At 36.1% G+C, this 23079-nt stretch overlaps 1 protein-coding gene across 2 annotated transcripts in view; it reads left to right on the forward strand.

The window, feature by feature from the left end:
• SYT1 (synaptotagmin I) overlaps window positions 1-23079 on the forward strand; it is a 503705-nt gene that overhangs the window by 307368 nt on the left and 173258 nt on the right. For both annotated transcript variants that reach the window (XM_011981396.1, XM_011981395.1), the window contains one exon: window positions 21835-22019. In XM_011981396.1, the coding sequence (XP_011836786.1) occupies window positions 21835-22019 (185 nt within the window). The remainder of the gene's footprint in view (window positions 1-21834; window positions 22020-23079) is intronic.

A 23079-nucleotide genomic window follows, 5' to 3' on the forward strand; every position in this document is an offset into this window, starting at 1 on the left:
CCACAAGTATATTAAAATAATTCTATTTCTTCCAGGAAATGGCTGGAGTTAGTGATCCTGTAAGGTTATAAACATACAATATTTGTATAGTGACCAGGCTCTTGATTTAGATAGTTACATATAAGCAAAATACTGAATGACGACAAAAAACATAGCTATCCCTTTTATTAAGTTTCATAGCTTTTAATCCCCTAAGGAAATCCTCTAGCTATTTCACTATTTTACTAAATCATATTAAAATGCAAATTTCCACTAATATTACAATTCTAGTCAAAACCACCAAAAGAAAACACGGGTTCTTAAGCTTTTTTTTTTTTTAAGTATGAGCACAGACAGCAGAAAATAAAAGTTTCTTGTAAGTGAATATGGCATCTACTTTGGAATTATGTACACAGTAAAGGACTAAAAATTGTGTCATCCTAAGTAAGTTTAAATTCTATTATCATTGATTTGAAATAGAATTATCAGAGATTGAATTAATAAAAAGAACTTGACAGTTCAAAGAACTAAGCTTGCGATTGGGCTATGATTTTTCCCAAGGATATTTTGGGCAATCATATTATTTTCTGTACCTTAAATTTACCATCTACGAATAAAGATAATATTGATTACACGCAATAATAAGCCCACCTATTTTTTAAATTATTCAGTGGAAATGTGATAAAATTGTTTCTCAGTGAAAAGTGATCATTATAATGAAAACGTGCGTGTAACTAGTTATTGAATTATAAAAGTTGAACTCAAGGTAGCTTTTTCAGCACTTAAAATACTTGGCCAATTTTGAAGGAAAAAAGAAAACAGCACCCAAAAGTCTATTGTTGTTGATGCACTATAGAATTGAGAGTGTGTTCAAGCAAAACCTAGCATGTTGCCAATGGAAAGATAGTAAAAATCTTGCTACTAATATCTGTACTGCTCTGCTAAAACATTTACCTCAGGTAGTGTTAGCTGGGATGGCTAGTTATTGAAAATACAAAGTAGTGCGTATTGTTTATTTCCATTAGTACAAATTTAATATTATTCTAATGCTGCTTGCATTATTTGATTAACAATTCTCAGTCACTATGACCTCAAAGGACTCTTCTTTATTCTTCCCAAAGTTTGATTTACTCATTCTATTATTTATTCATGAATAGCTGCGTACTACCAAATGTCTTGCTTTTCAGTTTTTTGACAGCAATCTTTATTTTAGAATGTTACTCTCACCTTCTGATATATCATTAAGTTCCAACATGTTGAATGCTTTGGGGGTTGTATTATACACGTAAAATTGCTTGTATTTCATCTTTTATCTAGATAGCTTTTATAGTTTGAGTTTTTTTCAACCAAGTTTTCAACATTTTTAAGTTATGAAATTTAATAGGAATTGCCGACAAACCATAAAAACTGGCATTTTTAAACTCTTCTTAATATCCACTACACTAAGTACTTTATATATTATAAATCTATATATCACAAATCACTCAGAGGGTTTTTATGCTCCACCTGCCTCTCATTTTATACATAGTAAAACTGAGGTTCAGAAAGTTTAACTAACTTGATCAAATTTATTTGGCAATTTAAGTGGCAAAGCTAGGAGTTAAAATCCATGAAACTTCTTATACTTGATATTGCCTTGTTGTTGTTATAATTAATAGCAATTATATTTTTCGACAAATGATTTTCACTGATTTGGAGTAAATAATTTAAAATTATTTCATTTAAATTAAGCCTGATAGTACTATACTAACTGATACATTTACAAAACTAAACTCTTCTTAGCAGTAATATCATTAGCATTTGCTCAGTTTTCATCATGCACACAAAAGAATGCCAGAATATATGGAAAGAGCTGAACCCCAAAGACCTAAGTCTGATCTCAACTCTAATAGTAATCACTTTACAGGAGCTACATTTTTAGATTCCCAATGTTATAATCTTTAAAATGAAGATAATGTTAGCCACTTTAGCTATTCTGCAATTTGGTATTTGGAATCAAACCAGTTGAGGCCATGTGAAAGGGTCTCAGAAAGTGAAAAAAACTATAAATGAAAGAATTAGTCAATACTGCAAGTGCTGCATGCAAGAAGAGTAAAACTATTAGCATTACTAATACAATGTTAAGAGAATCTTTTCAAGAGGATCTGCTATGCAAAAATTATTTAGAAAAAATAATTGACAGAAAACAATTGAGTCCCTCTGTCATTTCCATAGTCTATCTAGAATGAAGAGTAAGGACTATTCACATAGGTTTTCTAAGTAATCTGGAAAAGTTGATATAGCTCGGAAGTTTTATTAGGATTTGATCCATGATATTTTTTAAGTGTGCCATTTAGATTTAATAAGGAGTCCAGTGGAGCCATGCTTACACTTTAGGTAAACGATATTTGAAGAAAGCTTTCTCTGCCTCTGATTATATTTTTATTTATTCAATAAGCATTTTCTAAAGATTTAGCATGTACCTAACTGACATTTCATGTAAGGCAAAGGAAAGGAAGAAAGCAGTATCCCTTTTCAGGTAGCTCCCCCATGTTAGAAAGACAAGTCACAAAGCTACTAGAGAGCAAAGATAGATATATGATAATACAAAACAAAAGGCGTGAATACATGCAGATAAGAAACAAAATAAAGGGCTCATATATGGTATTACTCAGGTAGACATTGGGAAGAAATCTTTTGGGAGCAGTGTCTTATTTTGGCAAAGAAAAAAAATAAAGGGAATTCTACATCCTTAAGGGAGATCTGTGAAAACCTACAACAGCAAGAGTCATGCAGGGCCTTGTGGTCATGCGCTTACAGTTGCAGTGCTTAGAATACAAACTCTAAACAGAAGAGGCATTTGATGGTAAAAGAAAAAAATCATGAAGAAAAAGTAACTGCATAAGAGACTGACGGGTATACGGAAGTCCCTTCAGACGCAAGAACAAACAATAAATCAAGGATCATGGGAGTTGTAGAATGAAGATGACAGTTTAAAAGCCAGCAAATGAAAAGCAAAAATACTGCTACAAATTGAAAATTGGACAGATAAAATTGCCATGGAGACAAACTGATTGACAAAAAGAGAGCAAACTACAGATTGGGAGGAAAATTAATACACTTGGTCTGTAGCAGCACAAATCCATTGGAGAATCAAAGAAAAAAGGCCCATGGATACTTACACAAGTGAAGGGCTTTGTTTTCACTGTTGCCTACCTGTCACTTTGTATAGTAATGAAATTAATGAGCCTGAATCTTCCCTTTCACGACTGTAAAGATTCAAACGCCCTGTTCTTCTCCACTCAAGCACAGCAGCCATACAATTCTGCTGTCAGTGCAATCAAATCTTTCCAAGTTACAGAGAATTCTAAAAACACGCTCACTTGTTTCTAGAATCTTAAAAGAAAGGTAGTGGAGGAAAAAAATCCTTCCAAAAAACAAGTAATAAGGCATTTTTGTTTCCTTATTGCTTGTAGCTGCTGGCCTTAAATTATAAAATAGCAGGGAATGTATCTGCCCCTTTAGCTGATAATCTTTTATCATAATTGAATTTAATCTGAATAACATTAAATTGCTTAGAAAAGAAACAAGTAGATATTAAAATATTGAATTATTCAGAAGTTACCAACAGGGGCCATGTTCAATACTTGGAATGAATTTCTTCTTTCTCGGGCATCTTTGCCAAAGTTAGAAAACAGGTTAACAAAATTGTTAACCAAATTGAAAGCATCAAAATAAAGCCAAATACAAATTGGGTCAGGATCCATGAGCTGTCTATTGTGAAGTCCTCTAACATAAAAGTTGAAAGGAAAGTTAGCTTCCCTGAGAAAGGAAAAAAAGATTAAGAGGTTATGTGTTTTTAGTTTTGAACTTAGAAATCAGAACTCAAGAAAGATATACTGAAAATTTCATAGGATAAATGGATTTCCCTTTAACCACAAAATTGTATTGTCCAAAGCATGACTGAAAACTGTTACAAACTTCCAAAGGCTTCAGATGATTAGCCTGTGAATTGCCTTCACCTCTGCCAACTTACCTGGCATCCTTTATGTTTACCAGCGCACTTCTCCCTGGAGCCTGCAGACAGCAAGCTCCTCGGCTGACTGTGGAGCCTTATCTAAATCCTCTGAAAGTTGTGCTGGGGTTTATCTCTGCCTGAAGACCCATCATTTTGCATGTCAATTTTCAGACATTCCAATATTGTGAAGATATGGATGGCTTTGCCTTATCATTTAAAGCAGACTAATATTATTATAGGCATTTTATAAAATTAATTATTTGACCAAACATGTGCAGGTAAAATGTCCTTCATTCAACTAACTTCCATCATTAAGACTAATCATTGCAAGCAGTGAGAAACATCAGTAACCTTAATAAGTTATTCAGTAGGGACTGTGAATTTGTTCAACAGCACAGGAAATACAGAAATCAGATCAAAGGGTAGAGGATCTGGTAAAAATGTATCAATGCATAGGTTGTGACTTTGTGTATATCAAAACAATATAATATAATTTACTAAAGTTTTGATGTGTTGACAGTTGAGTTTATGGGAAAGAGAGGGAGAGTTACCACTCTAATAAACGTTAAGGATTTTTAAAAAATCATCATAAAAAGTGTATTCATTTGACTTGTAAAATAAAGTTTCCATGACTATATAGCAGAATCAGAATCCATTAACCAAGGATTAACCATTAACCCTTTAATTTCAAATTTAGCATGCTATGTGGTATTTTTCACAGTATTTCATGTCAAATCTGCCCAAGCAGACTATAAACTAATAAATTATTTCAATCTTGTTCAAATGGATGAGCAAATGAATGAATGAATGAGTCTCTCTTCTAGATTGCTATTAACCACAATTTATCTGCCCTAAAAAGTCACAGGTAACTGACCCAAGTCAATGGCTTGGAGCATTTTTACAGTATTTTTGCACAGACATATCTTCTGGTTTCCTCTTTGTCAGGAACACAAATTGAAAAGAGAAATAGAACTATGTGGGAGGAGAATGTGACATGTATTCTTAAGGAGACAATTCTGCAGGCTATTTGGAGAAGGCTACATGAATTTGCTACAAGGAAACATCATTTCATCTACTATGATAAAAAAATCTGATGCAGATTTTGATAAGTCTGTGTCATATTGAAAGCTCTGTTTAACAGAGTAATCACTGGGTGATAAATAAGATTAAAAGGAGTCTGAAAACCAAAGGAAAGAAAGGAAGGAAAGAGAAAGGATGAAAGGGAGCCAGATAGGAAAAGAACTGGAGTCTTCCAAATACTATTTTCACTGTGGAACAAGCAGGGCTTTGGAGTGTACGTACCTCAGAACTCAGCTCCCCTGTGAAGTCTTTTTTGAATTCCAGGCCCCTTTTATCTTGCCCTTCTGTACCCAGCTACCTATAAAGCCTTTCTGCTCCACTGAATTTTGTGCTTACCTCTATATTGCCTCCTATCTCTAGTTTTATTTCCTGGGAGTTAGTCTTTCTAAGCTCCTAGGGAAAGGGAACCATCCTTTCTGTGTTCTCTGTTCTATCACTCCACCCCTGTATAGTTTAAACACACCACAGATTGTCAATAGGAAAGAAATGAATGGTTAAATGATCTGATGAGGAAATAAGTTTTTCCTTTGGCCTTGGTGTGTCTTGCCTTGATGCTCTGAGAAACGAGTTTTTAATTGGGAGTCCAATTGTCTTCCAAACCTGGAGAACAATAATCTGCACTCGGGTACCACATATTAACAACTGTATGAAAAAGTGCACACACACAATGCACATACACATACATGCAATTTCCCATGAAGAGTCCACAACTTTTATCATATTTTAAACTGGACATATGATTCAAAAAAGGTTTAGAACTATCATTCTAAAGAGGAAAAGATACTTCAATACCCAGGAGCCAAGAATTGGTAGTGTTTGAAGCCATTTTAGGCTATAATGAGAAATTCTTCATTTGGACTTCTGACTGGTTGATTTAATCTTAAATTATGTTCTATAAGACTTTACACACGTTTTCAAATACACATTCAATGTTCTGTCTCCAGAGGTAGCTAATGAGTATATTAATGCACATATTTCCAGAAATTTTTTCCATTTGTATTGTACAATTTAGAAAAAGCTTATTTTGATCTTTGCCAATTTTTGAAAAATGATTATCCTTGTGTGTTTTTGAAAATTATTCATAAACATTCCCAAAAGTAAGACTTTGAAATAAAGATTTTTTGGTGCTAGTTAATAGCAAAATAATTACTTCTATATAATATTCTGCACCTTGAATCTACCTATAATGATCTAGAAAGATGATGGATTATTTTGGGTAAAACTAGAAATTGGCAAAAAGCATCAGTAAATATAAGAATGAAGAAATATGTAGATTATTCATAAAATGAATAATGCAGACATTAGTGCAGTGGTGAAGCATTCATAAGACAAAATCGAGATATGTTGAAGGTAGAAAATGCTTGAAGTTACTGCTGAATTTTTGTAGTGATGATAGCAATGGTATTACCTGTATTGTCTTGAGGCTCCTGGCTGAAATATCTGGGACTGATGCAAATGTACAAGCTTATATTTTCCAGGGACAAAAATACAGCTCATCCTGTGAAAAAATTGTGGATTTAAGGTTGTTTCTTAATATGATGAATGCCAGTGGAACTAATAATACAAATCTGCCCTTAAAAGTGAAACCAAGGCAGAAATACAAAAAACAGTGAATTATGCCATAGATTAAACTAAGATCCCAGTGAGCAAATCTACCAAAGTTTTCCAGCCTAGGAGACAGAAATAGCTGACTATGAATGGGAATGAGGAAGAAGAGAATCAGTGCTAAGGAAAAGCCCCTTCAGATGGTGGCATACTTCAAAGACTGTCCACTCTACTTCTACTTGAGCTTAAGAACATGACTATGTGGGTTTCCTTTGGGTCATCTAATATTTATTGAGCACTGACTCAGGCATTTTAGGCACTGCAAAAAAGATCCATTCAGAAATAAATGCGTAGAATCACATACAGCCTGCCTCCCCTTAGCCATAGGGCACATTGTATAAATTAGAAAAGGAGCTCCTCCCCAATTGTTAACTCAGTAGGTCTGAGATTCAGTGAATGTCTGATGAGTAGGCCTCAGATTTGGAAGCTTGAACTTGACATGCACAGCTGCCAGTCTATAACGCCAAAGATTTTCCTTTTTAAAATGTATACTCTGCAACAGCCTTGCTCTTGGTGAAAATTTCATCTTTGTTTTCACAATGCTCAATTAAAGAGAAAGATATTTGGAGCATTTACTTTTAAAATATATACATGCCAGGACTCTTTAAGTAAATAATTAAAAAAAATTTTTCTTTAGTGCCAAAACTCCCTGGAAGAAGAAACAATGATGTTTTTCCATCTGAGAGTGATATTTTTATTGTAGAAAGAATATTTATTAGTTGGCTTCATCAATAGTTGTATCCCTGAAGCACTAAATTTGTATACAAGAGCCTATTAAGCCATGTAGATTTCATTTGAAAATGTACCGTATTATGTTCTAAGAGCTGAGTTTAACAAATATGAGAAATTGAGTTATTTTAGTACAATAAATAAGACTGAGATTTTAACACCTGGGAAATAAATAATAAGCTGCATGATTGCACAAACCATCCTTAGCACTGTATCCCAATCCTGAGAAAAATGCCTTGCACATAGTAGATGCTCAATAAATATTTTTCATTACATAATTTTTAACTGCTCAATTTATGCCTATTTGTCATGAAAAAATAGGCTTTCTTAATAAAGGAAGATTTTTTTTCAACAAAAGACTTGTTAATTCTAATTTATTTCTAAATGATTCCAAGTATTTCTTTTGTGTTTGTATTAATATCAGTGCTTTGTGTCATGAATAATCTACAGAGAGCCAAGATTTAAGTCAGTAAGAAATACATTTATTGTATAGGAAGGGAGTTTATTAAAATACATTTTATACATTTGCACACATTTATCTCTTTTTTTCTTAATGCATCTTTTTATACCAGTCTAACATAAACCACTCAATGTATTGTATCACATAGTCAATATTTCTACCTATGGGGAGCAGATTTTAACAGATGTACCTGATATTTTTATTCAAAAATCTGTCAATGCTAAGTGAGGCATATGGTAAGCCTTGAAAAGGAAGTATTATTAAAATGACTAGAGAGGAAGAAGAATAGCATTTGAAGAAAGAAAGAATGCACTTTAGAAAACACAGGAGTAGAACTGAGCAGGGAACAACAAGTTACCCAGTCTGATGAGAATAGAAGTGAGTGTGGGGTAACAGTGAGAAATAAACACAAATAAATAGGATGGGCTAAATGACAGAGGACTTTGAACACTGTGCACAAAATAATTGATAATTATATATTAGAAAGTTTTATGTGATTACAATGAATGGATAAAATGGACAGAGGAGATAATTGATGGGAAAAGAGATCAGATGGGAGATAATATCAGGGCTATACCTTATAAATAGACATAAAAGAAGAGTAAAACACATTGAAGGAGAAATGGCAAAGCTTGCCAACCAGTTGGATTTGGGAGTAAGTATTTCCTTACCATTTTTCCAACGTGGTAGGAAATGACAGAAGCACTGACAGAGCCATAGAGCTGTTTTGGAGAACTGGTTTGGGGAGGAGATAAAGGATGCACAAAGCATTCTATAGACTTTGGGAATACACTCCTGGAGTATAGAATAGGGAGCAGAATAGAGTAACTGACCAAATAATGAGGCATGGGAAAGGATGTGCTCAAAAATGAGTGAATGGGAAAATAACCAAGGGGCTAAGAAACACCTTAAATAACAACCACATTCAAGCTTTGAGACTAGAAAGAGAGGAAGAAAATGTAGAGATGTAGCAGGACATGCTGGTAGGGAAGAGTAACATGAAAATAAAAGCAGAAGAAAATTTTAAGAAGGATTATGTGATCAGGATTTTATAATACCACAGACGGTGTTGTTTGGGTTTGGCCAAAAAAAGCTATTCGTTATCTTTTGGAGAATCCTGAGTACAATCTTAGAGTCTTGAGAATGGTTGCGGAATGAATGGATAGAAAGGGTGGATAAGAAGAAAAGACAGTTTTTTACCCCCAAGATAGCAGATTGGAGCCTTTGTTAGTGTGCCTCAGTCACTTGGAGAGAGCAAACTAGTGTGTGTTACCTTTTTTTTTTTTTTGAGAAAATATCTTGCTCTGTTCCTCAGGCTACAGTGCAGTGGTACGATCATAGCTCACGGCAGCTTCAAACTGCTGGGCTTAAGTGATCCTATCACCTCAGTTCCCACATAGCTGGGACCACAGGTATGCACAACACCCAGCTAATTTTTTCTTTATTATATTTTGTAGAGCTAAGGTCTCATTATGTTGCCTAGATCTTGAACTCCTGGGTTCAAGTGATCCTCCTGCCTCAGCCTCCAAAGTACTGGCATTATAGTTAGGAGCCACCATGCCTGGTCACACATTGTGAACTTTTATCCAAGAGGGAAAAGAGAAACTTCACAGAAAAAGTGAAAGACACTTCAGATACTTTCAAAGGAGCAGTAGGCAGCAACTTACACCATGAGTGAGGCAGAAAACTGCGAGTCTCCACAGTGCAAAACAGGGAGAGACCATCACCGTGATTCTCATTCCCACTGCAGAGCCTGGCAATCCAGGCCACAGGGGAGTGCCTTAACCCTACCCAGCACTGAAGCTGATTTTGTGAGCAGTGAGGAGGATATGAGAAGGAGCAGCATCAGGACACACTTTGCAGGCACTCCTAGACCCCGGTGATACAGAAGGAAGACGTTCCTGATCCTAACTTGTAAAATTCTCACAAAAGTTGGCAAGTTAAGCTCAGCCAGTGCTTACAGGTTGCAAGAAACTCCCAAATGTGGCAGGGCGTAGTGACTCACGTCTGTAATCCCAGCACTTTGGAAGACCGATGCTGGCGGATCACGAGGTCAAGAGATGGAGACTATCCTGGCCAACATGGTGAAACCCCGTCTCTACTAAAAATACAGAAATTAGCTGGGCGTGGTGGCGCACACTGGTAGTCCCAGTTACTCGGGAGGCTGAGGCAGGAGAATCACTTGAACCCGGGAGGCAGAGGTTGCAGTGAGCCGAGATCGCGCCACTGCACTCCAGCCTGGCGACAAAGTGAGACTCCGTCTGAAAATAAATAAGAAGAAAGAGGAAGGGAGGGAGGGAGGGAGAGGAGGGAGGGGAAGGGAGAAAGGGAGAGAAGGAAACTCCCAAATGAGATTCGTGATCTAATCTCAAGTGGGGATGAATCCCCAAGGCCAGAGCTGAGCACAAGTGGGAAGCGTGCTCTTGCCACAGGTGCGGGAGCTGGACACATCTGCTTTGCGGGTCAGTCCAGGAGGTGTGTGGCCTGAGAGCCATAGTTTGTGTCTTGAGTGGGAAGTCTTGTGTCCTGGGTCAGTTTGTATTCTGAGCATGGACTGCCTGGGATTCTGCTGGCAGTTACATCTTTCTTCCGCAGAAGTCTGCAGGTGTGAGACACACCATGTCAGGGTCATGGTTGCTGAGTGGGTCTCATTGTGGCCTGCTGCCCCTCTCTTCCTGTGCAGACTCTTTTGTGCAGCAGAAATGGTTCCCACTCCTCTCTGGAACATTACCCCAGTGGCCAGGAAACTTCCTTTTAACCTCCACTGCTTTGCATCTGCACTTAGGGAGCCAGAGCACAAACTTGGCTGACCTAGCCCCCACATAGCTTTGCCTCCTTTATATGCCTTGGTAGCAGACTATGGATAGGGACTTTTGAGAGTTCAAAGGCCCCACCCATCACCTGTGATATCTGAGTACTCTTTCTGGGTAACATAGGGATACATAAATCCCACAGCCACAGCTGGCTCCCTCCTGCAAGTGCCACCTCCAGGCAGGAGGTCAACTGGCACAGCCTGTTACAACATCTACTGACACAACATAGTGCTCAGGAAGAAGAAAACTTTTGTGCAAACTCCGCTAACACTATTGCCTACACCACGCCTGCTACTCAGAAGGCATGGACCCTGTTCATATATGCAATAAGCATGTGAACATGCTCACTACAGCTGGCGATTGAGAAAGCCACCACACTAAGGCTATTTATAACCAAGGAAATCTTACAGAGATACATCACTTGCCTGTCACCCCCATCAGAGCTGGTGCTTGCACCTGCCACTGGGAGACCAGAGGGCAGATCAGCCTTGTCCAGCTCCACCCACCACCAGCATGAATTGTGGCAGCCCCACCAGGTGACTGGATCCAGAGGAGCAGGAGCATTCACAGTCATCTGACCCTAAGGGACTGCCACCCCGAGGGGAAACGGGAGTGCACCACACCAAGGGAGCACCCCACAGGACAAAAGAAACCAGAGTGTGAGCTTTTCTCTATTCCAGAACTTCCTGCTTGTGGGTAGAGAACAGCTGTACCTCTTTAAGCAGAGGCACAGGCAGAGTGCTGGGCTCAGTGGAGGAAGACTATAGCTCTGCGCAGCAGTCAAGTAGCCCCTGTGCTCATGAAGAGATTTGGATAAGGGTACTTCTTGTCCCCCTTGGCCATTGCTGCAGACACAGCCAAGAATTCTGCGAAAGCTCAATGAGAGTGCACCTGTACACAGCCTTTCTGGAACATTTCGGGGTGACTGCATCCCCAAGGGAGGTGTGCCCTCCAGGTTAAGGCTTGCATGAGGGATGGAGTTCCACTCCCCCCTATACGAATATTAGTATTTCTGCAGATGGACCGAGGTGCCTATCTGATCTGAATATAAAAAATCCTGGGATGGGGGCATGATAGGAAGGTAGGTCACTTTTGTGCTGGCCTCGTAGTGGAGCTGAGGTGACTCCCTCCCTTCGCCTACGAAGATTTCAATGTATTTCGCTGGGAGCTCCTTCAGCCGCCTCTATCAGAGCTGGGACTTTTGCCCACTATTGGGTTTTGCATTTACCCACCTGCTTCAGCCACAGGCAGTTCTTACCCTTAGGTGCCTTCTACTGGCCTGAAGGCTGAACTGTTCAACCCAGTGAAAAAATACTGAGGGTGGGGGGAGGGAAGTACACATGACTGGGGAATGAGGTAAGCTTCGTGAGACCTCTGCCATCCTAGCCCCACAGGAGACAGTAAACCTGCTCACACACCTACTACAAGCAGCATGTGAGAAAGCCATTGCACAAAGATTCTCTATATCTAAGGAACTCATAGAGAGTCTTTGACATGGAAAGCACCCAGAGCCAAAGCTAGTCAATCATAAACTATACACATTATACTCACAACCTCAAAGATCAATCAAAATAAATTTTAAAATAATAAGAAGAAATATCCCCAGATGAGAAAGAACCAGAAAAATGATTCTGGCAATATGAAAAAACAAACAAACAAACAGTTTTATAACACCCCAAAAGATTACACTAACTCTCCAGCAATGGATCCAAATCAAAATGAAATCTTTGGAATACCAGGTAAAGAATTCAAAATATTGATTGCAAAGTTTCTCAGTGAGATCCAAGAGAAAGTTGCAAACCAACATAAAAAGTCAAAAAATGCAATTCAGGATATAAATGAAAAATTATCTAAAAACAGGTATTTCTTTAAAAAACAAAACAAAAAACCAGAATTGGTGGCGCGTGGTGGCTCATGCCTGTAATTGCAGCACTTTGGGAGGCGGAGGCTGGCGGATCATGAGGTCAAGAGATTGAGACCATCCTGGCCAACATGGTGAAACCCCATCTCTACTAAAAATACAAAAAATAACTGGGTATGGTGGCACACACCTCTAATCCCAGCTACTCGGGTGGCTGAGGCAGGAGAATCACTGGAACCCAGGAGGCAGAGGTTGCAGTGAGCTGAGATCGCACCACTGCACTCCAGCCTGGTGACAGAGCAAGACTCCGTAAAAAAACAAAAACAAAACAACAAAAAAAAACTTCTGGAAATAAAAGACTTGCTTAGGGAATTACACAATGCACAATGCAGTTGAAAATTTTAACCATAAACTAGACTAAGCAGATGAAAGAAATTAAGAGCTTGAAGATGAGGGTTTTAAGTTAACCCAATCAGACAAATATAAATAAAAATATTAAAAGAAACAAACAAAATCTCCAAGAAATGTGGCATTACATAAAATGTCCAAATCTAACAATCACAGGTATTGCAGAAGAAGGCAAATGATGAAGGGAGAGGAAGAAGAAAGAAGAAAGAAGAAGAAGAAGGAGGAGGAGGAGGAGGAGGAGGAAGGAAGAAGAAAGAAGAAGAAGAAGAAGAGGAGGAGGAGGAGGAAGAAGAAGAGGAGGAGTAGGAGGAGGAGGAGAGGAGGAGAGAGAAAAAGAGAAAAAGAGAAGAAGAAAAAAAAGAAGGAGGAGGTGGGGAGGAGGAGAAAAGGAAGAGGAAGAAGAAGGAGAAGGGGACACCAATAAAATGTTTAGAAACCTATTTGAGAGGACAACTGAGGAAATATTCCCTGGTCTTGCTGGAATATTAGATATCTAGACACAAAAAGCTCAAAGAACTCCTGGGAGAGACATTACAAAAAGGATATCACCACAGCGTATAATTATCAGGCTACATAAAATCAATGTGAAGGAAAGAATTCTAAGAGTAGTGAGACAAAATAACTTATAAAAAAAAAACATATAAAGGAAATCAAATTACTTATAAAGGAAAACGTATTAGACTAACAGCAGACTTCTCAGCAGAAACCTTCTAAACCAGAAAGCTTTGGGGTCCTGTCTTTAGTCTTCTAAACAAAATAACTATCAGCCAAGAATTTTGTATCCTGCAAAACTAAATTTCATAAATAAAGGAGAAGTGAAGTCATTCCCAGACAAACAAATGCTGACAGAATTTTTCACAACTAGACCACCTCTACAAGAAATGCTCAAAGGAATGGTAAAAATCAAAGCAAAAGGTTGATATGCACCAGTATAAAAACACTCAAAATTATAAATTCATAGAGCTGATGAAATAATAACACAATGGAGAATACAAAGCAATTAATGATCCACAATGGAACAGTTAGCCACATATCAATATTAACTTTGAATGTAAATGTTCTAAATTCTCCACTTAAAAGATATAGGTTGGCAGAATTGATAAAATACATAATCCAAATATCTACCTCCTTCAAGAGACCAACTTAACACATAAAGATTCCTACAGAGTCAAGGTAAAACAGTGGGAAAATACATACTATGCAAATGGAAGCCAAAAGCAAGCAGTAGTACCTTATTCTTATATCACAGAAAACAGACTTTAAATCAACAGCAGTAATAAAGACAAAAAAGGTCATTATATAATGATAAAGAATCAATTCAACAAGAAGATATAACAGTCATAAATATATATACACCTAACATCAGAGTTCTCAGATTCATGAAACGAATACTACCAGACCTAAGAAAAGAGATAGACAGCAATACAGTAACAGGGGAGAATTTAACAATCCACTGACAGAGTTGACAGATTGTCAAGGCAGAAAATCAACAAGGGAGCACTAGACTTAAGCTGGTCTCTGGAACAAATGGACCTAACAAATATTTACAAAACATTCTGCCCCAAAAGTGCAACATATATATACTTCTCATCAGCACATAGAACATTTTCCAAGATAGACCATATGACAGGCCACAAAATAAGTCTCAACAAATTTTTAAAGATTTAAATCATACCAAGTATCTTCTCAGATCACAGCAGTATAAAACTAAAATGAATTTTAGGAGGAACTCTCAAAACTATAAAAAATAGTTGGAAATCAAACAACCTACTTCTGAATGATCTTTGGGTCAATGATGAAATTAAGATAGAAATTTAAAAACTTTTTTGAAAGGAATTATAACAGTAACACAAAGTATCAAAATCTCTGGGGTACAGCAAAAGCAGAGCTAAGAGAGAAGTTTATAATGCTACATGCCTACATAAAAAAGACAGAAATATCACAAATTGACAAGCTAATTTCATGCCTCAAGGAACTAGAAAAACAAGAACAAACCAAACCCAAACCTAGAAGAAGAAAAGAAATAATAAAGAGCAGAACTAAATGAAATTGAAACCAACAAATACAACGATCAACGAAACAAAAAGTTGGTTATTTGAAAAGATAAATAAAATCAATAGACCAATGGCTAGATTAACCAAAAAAAGAAGAAAGAGAATTTAAATAAGCTCAATCAGAAATGAAAATGAAGACATTACAACAGATACTACAGAAATGTAAAAGTATTATTCAAGATTACTCTGAACACCTCTAAGCACACAAACTAGAAAATCTACAGGAAATGGATAAATTCCTAAAAACATATAACCCCCTAAGCCTGAATCAGGAAGAAATAGAACTCTTGAACAGACCAATAACAAGTCTTGAAATTGAATTAATACTAAAAAAAAAAAAAAAAAAAAAAAAATCTCACAACAAAGAAAAAGCCAGAACTATATGAATTCACAGCCAGATTCCACCAGTCAGTCATAAAACTGACATCAATCCTACTGAAACTACTCCAGTGGATCAAGAAGGAGAGAATCCTCCCTAACTCATTCTACAAAGCCAGTATCACCCAAATACCTAAACCAGGAAAGGACACAACCAAATAGGAAATGTCCCTGATGAATATAGATGCAAAAATTCTCAACAAAATACTAGCAAACCAAATCCAACAGCACATGAAAAAATTAATTCACTGCAATCAAGTGGGTTTCATTCCAGGGATGCTAGGATGGATAAATATATGCAAGTCAATAAACATGATTCACCACATAAGCAGAATTAAAAATAAAAACCATATGATCATATCAATAGATGTAGAAAAATCATTCAATAAAATCTAGCATCTCTTCCTGGTAAAAATTATCTACAAACTAGGAATAGAAGGAAAATGAACATAACTCAAAATAATAAAAGCCAGATACATCAAACCCATAGCCAACATCATACTGAATGAGGGCAAAGTTGAAAGTGTTCACCCTAAGAACTAGAACAAGACAAGGGCGCCGAGTTTTACCACTTCCATTCAACATGGTACTGGAGGTCTTTGCCAGAACAATCAGGCAAAATAAAGAAATAAAGAGCATCCACATTGGAAAAGAGGATGTCAAACTGTCTCTGTTGGCTGTTGATATAAATGTATACATAGAAAACCCCAAAGACTCCTATATTTGATAAATGAATTCAATAAAGTCTCAGTGTACAAAATCAAGGTACATAAATCAGTATCACTGCTATATGCCAATAATGATCAAGCTGATAATCAAAACAAGAACTCAATCCCATTTATAATAGCTGCAAAAAACATAAAATACCTAAAAAATATGCTTAACTAAGGAGGTGAAACATCTCTACAAGCAAAACTACAAAACACTGATAAAAGAAATCATAGATGACACAAACAAATGGAAAAGCATCCCATGTTCATGGACTAAAAGAATCAATATTGTGACAATTACCATACTATCCAAAGCAATCTTAGGCTCAGTATAATTACTATCAAAGTATCAACATCATTTTTCACGGAATTAGGAAAAAAACACTAAAATTCATATGGAACCAAAAAAGAGCCTGAATAGCCTAAGCAATCCTAAACAAAAATAACAAATCTGGCAATATCACATTACCTGACTTAAAATTACACTACAAGGCTATAGCAACCAAAACAGCATGGTTGTAAAATAAAAGTAATATGAAAGTAGACATATAGACCAATGGAACAGGGTATACCCAGAAATAAACCCAGAAATTAAGCCACATATCTACAGCCAACTGATCTTCAACAAAGCAGACAAAAACATACACTGGGGAATGGATAGCCCATTCAACAAATGGTGCTGGGAAAATTAGATAGCCAAATACAGAAGGATAAAACTGGATCCCTATCTCTGACCATATACAAAAAAATTAACACAATATGGATTAAAGACTTAAATGTAAGACCTGAAACCATAAGGATTCTGAAAGAAAACCTAGGGAAAAAACTCTTCTCAACATTGGCCTCGGTAAAAAATTTATGACCAAGACCCTAAAAGCAAATGTAATAAAAACAAAAATAAATAAATAGTACTTAATTAAACTAAAATACTTCTGTACAGCTAAATAAATAATCAACAGAGTAAACAGACAACCTATAGAATGGGAGAAAATATTCACGAACTATACATCCAACAAAATCCACAGGGACCTCAAATCAACAAGGAAAAATAAATCCCATAAAAGTGGGAAAATGTGAAGAGATATTTTTCAAAAGAGCCACACAAATGGCCAAAAAACATATGAAAAAAATGCTCCACATCACTAATCACCAGAGAAATGCAAATTAAAACCAAAATGAGATGTCACCTTACAATCAGAATGGCCATTAATAAAAAGTCAAAAAACAATAGACATTGGCATGGATGCTGTGAAAAGGGAACTCTTACTCACTGTTGATGTGTTAGGTAAATTAGTACAGCTTCTATGCAGAACAGTATGGAGAGTTCTCAAACAACTAAAGACAGTTCTACCATTTGATCCAGCAATCCCATTACTGGGTATCTACCCAAAGAAAAAGAAGCCATTACATCAAAAAGACACCTGCACTCACATGTTTATTATAGCACAATTCACAAACGCAGAGTTATGGAATCAACCCAAGTGTCCATCAATGGATGAGTGGATAAAGAAAATTTCAGATAGAGATATAGAGATATAGATAGATATAGATAGATCATAGAATACTACTCAGTTATGATAAGAGAACAAAATAATGTCTTTTGCAGCAACTTGGTTAGAATTGGAGGCCATTATCCTAAGTGAAGTAACTCAGAAACAGAAAACCAAAAACTGCATGTTCTCACTTATAAGTGAAAGCTAAGCTATGGGTATGCAAGGGCATATAGAGTGGTATAATGAACTCAAAAGTGGGAAGGGAATGAGAGATTGAATATTACCTATTGGATACAATGTACACCATCCAGGTGATGGGTTCACTGAAAGCCCGAACGTTACCACTGTACAATTCATCCATTTAACCAAACCCCTAGAGCTACTAAGATAAATAAATAAGGAAGAAAAGATAGCAGAAAACACAGGAATAGCCCACATGAATATTACTAACATATAGTTACCTATATACAGCATATATTACAAATCTCTTGAGGTCTTCTTTGTATCATTTGAATTCCTATTGTTGCTATAATGAATTATTCCAAGTTTACTGGCATAAAAGCAACACACATTTATTATTTTCCCATTCTGGAGGTCAGAAATCTGAAATTGGTTTCACTGAGCTAAAATCAAGGTGTCTGCAGGGCCAGTTCTTTCTTGAAGGTGTAGGGGAGAATCCATTTTCCTGCCTTTTCCAGCTTCAACAGGCACCTGCATTCCTTGGCTCATGGTCCCTTTCTTCATCTACAAACCCAGCAACAGAGACTTTTCAAATCTCTCTCTCTCGGACTCTTGACAGTTCTGCCTGCCTCTTTCACTTATAAAAAACTCTGGTAATTGCATTGAGTCTACACTCAGATAATTCAGGATAATTTCCCCATCTCAAGATCCTTAATCTAATCACACTTGCAAAGTCCCTCTTACCAGGCAGGGTAACATATTCACAGCTTCCAGAAAATAAGATGTGGACATCTTGGAGGGGCCATTATCATGTCTACCACGAGGTATAAATTAAAACATCAGAAGCAGTTTTAAATTATTACGTATCAATTTACCTTCGGGTCAAATAATATATGTGAGATTGATTCATCAACCAGAAAATGAAAATAATATTTTTAACAGAGTTTTTATACTAGTCGATTATTTTCTGCTGAAAGGCCTTTAAGTTGAATGTTAAAATTCTTATTATAAACTTCCACGTAATGATAGTTGGGTAGCAATAACAATAAACTGATAGTTTTCTGCCTGTAGCAGTATTTTGATGAGACTATTTTTTTGACTGAAACTCTTATTTTATATTTAAAAAATCACTGCATTTTATGCTGTTATTTGCTTCACTGAATTTTTTAATTGAACATGTTCTATTAAAGAGACTTTAAACCTAGATACAAATTTTTTTCTCTGTATACATTTTTAATAATCACATTTTTAACCTAACAACCTAAAGATAAATTTGAATTTCTCAAACTATTCAACCTATAGAGTTTTTCCTCTATAAAACTGAAGTGATACTGAACAAAACTGCTGCAAAGACTAAATAAGATAATGTATCTATAACTGTAGCCCAATTGCTGGGCCATAACAGGTAGGTAGGTCTTCCATAAACTTTTCGCCTGATCCAAAATATATTCCAGAAGATTTGCTGACCAATACTGAGACACGTTTCTAGAAATACTGCAGATGAATAATACTGTGGGTGTTGTTTCTTAGTAAACTTGACAAATTTTAAATATTTGGTTACTCTATGCAATGAAATAAAATTTTAACATGAGCATCCCGGTACTCTATTTACTAAAAATGGCTGTTTCTTTACATGATATATGACTAATGAGTCAAGCTATCCTATAGCTATACAAAATGATAACTTTAAGCATTTTTTATTTTATCTATCTAAAGGTGCCAATACATTGTGAAGAAAATTCTGTTAATTATATTTAATATAGCATATTCCAACTTAAAGTTATCCAAACTGAAGGCAAGTCTAAAAGACAGCAGTGCTTTAAGAAATAAAAGCCATAAAATAAAAGTTGTCCAGTGGTTATAAATTCCCTTCAAGTTGCATTATTTCACATTTCTTCTTGTAATCTCATGTTCCTAGCTCTTTAACTCCCTTTGATTAAATAATGTTCCTTTGCTTTCACTGTTTTCTTTTTGTGAACTTGTCAAGTCATCTTTGTCTTGTCTTGTATAATTTAAGAGACTTTTATGTAGCTCTCTGAGTGATTATCACCACACAAGTCCAACTGGGAGAATAATTTACGAGGTTCAAAATGAAGGGTCATTATGAATGCCATCTTTCCTGCAATGGATACGTACACTCTCTTGTTCATGCATGACAGGATTTTAGCTAGATCAAGGGAGATGGATGCTTTTAAATGAAGTATTATGAATGACATCATTGGTTACATAAAATAATTTACTTTTTTAATCTTTACATTGCTTAATAAGTTTAGAGAACTGGAAAAAAACATCTTTGGGTGTGGGTTTATCTGTAACTTTCATATAAGTATTTCTTTGGTAGAAAACACAATTTCAAAAGTTGTAGTTTTATGTCCTTAGGTTAACATCTAGTATCCAGTTATAAGCTGGAATAATATGCATAGTAAGTATTCTGCACAATAAGACTAAATGCAGAGGAAAAGCAAAGAGAGTAGATTTTCTCAATTTTGAAGAGAGGTTAATTTTTAAGTGTTTTTACTTTATCAAAGTACTCCTGACTGGTGTTCAGCAATCATTGGTTCTAGTAATGTTTATTTGGCTTTCTCTTATCATTTCAGTGCCCAGTATCGTTTTTTATTACAACAGACAAATAAAATTACTTCTGATTAATCTCAATAGCTGTGATTTGTTTTATGAGTCCTTCCCTTTCAACCTAACCGAAATCATAAATGTTTCCACATCACCTTATTTTTTATAAGCACATGATGTAAGGCATACCAAATAAGAAAATATACCAACTCTAAGCAGAGGGACAACTGTAATAGAAAACTAAATCTTTATTTGAGTATATTTATGTATATATGTTCTATTATTTTAAACAGCCTGTAAACCTAAGCCTCTCCTCTTATCTAAAAATCATCCTTCCTCCTCTCATTCCCTTTGCCTTTTCACTAAACTCCCCTCAGGGTACTCATCTTGCTTTTCACGTATTTGTTTATGTGAGTAGTTTATGTTTTTTCACATGTCCTGAGCTCTTTACCTTACCCACAATGCCTTGACTGTAAAGAAATGATAGCTAACTTTGGTCTGGTGCCGTGGTTCATGCCTGTAATCCCAGCACTTTGGGAGGCCAAGTCAGGCGGATCACAAGGTCAAGAGATCGAGACCTTCCTGGTCAACATGGTGAAACCACGTCTCTACTAAAAATATATATATAAATTAACTGGACATGGTGGCATATGCCTGAAGTTCCAGCTACTCAGAACACTGAGGCAGGGGAATCGCCTGAACCCAGGAGGCAGAGGTTGCAGTGAGCCAAGATTACGCCACTGCACTCCAGCCTGGCAACAGAGCAAGACTCTGTCTCAAAAAAAAAAAAAAAAAAAAAATCTAAACCTGGGTCAAGAGCCACCAAACGCATGAGCATCACCCACATCTAGAGAACCTCAGTGCATGCATTTCCCCATGATGGATTTTCAAATCACCAAGTACTTCTTAACCTTCACTATTGTTATGATTTTACATTTGTTGTTCTACATATATGACTAATATCTGTCCCCCACCATGCCAGAACATGCTAGTATTTTAGAGATGAGTAATAGCAGCTGCGATTTATTAAGCTTTTGCCATGTGCCAGGCACTGCATCTTATTATTTAATACTCAGAAAGATCTATGGGGTACCTACCAATTTACTTCCACTTTAGAGATGAGGAAAGTGAGGCAGAGAGAGGTTAGATGACTTGCCCAAGATCACACAGCTAGTAAATAGTGGAGCCAGGATTTAAACTCAATGGCCGAACTCCAAAGCTTGGCTCTGAATGAGTGAAGAGATGCGTTTCTAGAAATCTAGCTTGGAGAGTCAAGAAAAGTAATAGGAAGGAGATGACATTTGATATATCTGGAAGGGCAAAGTGGGAAAGAAAGGAAACAATACACTCAGTGGAGACAACAACGTGGATAAAGTACTGAGGAATGGTGTACCTGCAGCATAATGGGTGCTCAAAAATGCAAATGAAAAAATGAATATCTTTATAGCCCATGAGTTAAAAGGTTTTGCACATCTAAGTGTTGTATGACTAGTGCTCTCTGTGTGTTTCTTTCTTTCAGTGCCACCGTGGGCCTTAATCGCAATAGCCATAGTCGCAGTCCTTTTAGTCCTGACCTGCTGCTTTTGTATCTGTAAGAAATGTTTGTTCAAAAAGAAAAACAAGAAGAAGGGAAAGGAAAAAGGAGGAAAGAATGCCATTAACATGAAAGATGTAAAAGACTTAGGGAAGACAATGAAAGATCAGGTAATGTATTCTTTCCACATTTCTTCTTAGATTATTTTGTTTAAAAACGATAAACAAACGGTTTATTATTTTATGCCATATAATTATAGAAATAAACAACTTCTGGACCCATATTGTTTTTGAGATGCTTTGCAAACTTTTCAGTCATTGTTCAAGATCCCAAAGCATAATGGAGGCATTTGGCAGGATTTTCCAATCTCCTGAGCATATAGAACAGAAAAGGGAATCCATGATCATCAGGTCCATCTTGATGGGTTTGGCATATGAGAATGATGCCTGAATATTTTTATTACATCTGTTTAACCAGTCTTCATTGTGTTCAGAGTTAGAAAAATCAAATAAAAAGTCCTGGGTGTTTTTGCAGTTGGGCAGGGGATCTTTCTAATTTCTACTGTTCATAATTGCTGTTAAATAACTGAGTTTTACAGCTGTTCATCAAACTTGATGGAAGCTGCTTTTCCTACATGTCCATCCAGTTGAAAAATTAGTTCTCAAGAATAATGAGTTATATGGGAGAAGGGAGAGAAATATGAGCCAGTTCTAAAGAACAAGACAGGACAGAATTTTTGCCTTATAAAAAAGTTTTCTTTCTTATTTCTTAAAAGACAAAATTCTCATTTCAATTTAATAAGGACAATTACAACCATAACACTGGTTATAAAATCCATCTGGCTGGGTTATGTTTCCAAGCCCAAAAAAGCTATTTGGACTGTTCTTTCTGTTGCTATCTGTTTTTGGCTAAATTAATTGGACAACTTGGTTCAAGATAACGTTTACTATTATTAATAATTTTTAAATGCCCCTTCATTTTTTAAATAATGTTCATATTGAATATCTCTTAAGAATATTTAATTCATATTTTAAAATTAAAATGTATATATACAGATTTTTTATAGAAATAACATTTCAATTATCAGTGTTTTCCATGAAATACAAAAGTTTTATTTATTCCCAAATAACAAAATACATAGGCAGTTTTATAAATTCCTCTTATACTATTAATTACTATTAATCAAACTCTTAAACTTGAATTTCCTTAAGAACAATTTAATCAAGTGTT

Source organism: Mandrillus leucophaeus, unplaced genomic scaffold (genome assembly GCF_000951045.1).
Source record: "Mandrillus leucophaeus isolate KB7577 unplaced genomic scaffold, Mleu.le_1.0 Scaffold225, whole genome shotgun sequence".
In the NCBI taxonomy this organism is placed as follows: domain Eukaryota; kingdom Metazoa; phylum Chordata; class Mammalia; order Primates; family Cercopithecidae; genus Mandrillus; species Mandrillus leucophaeus.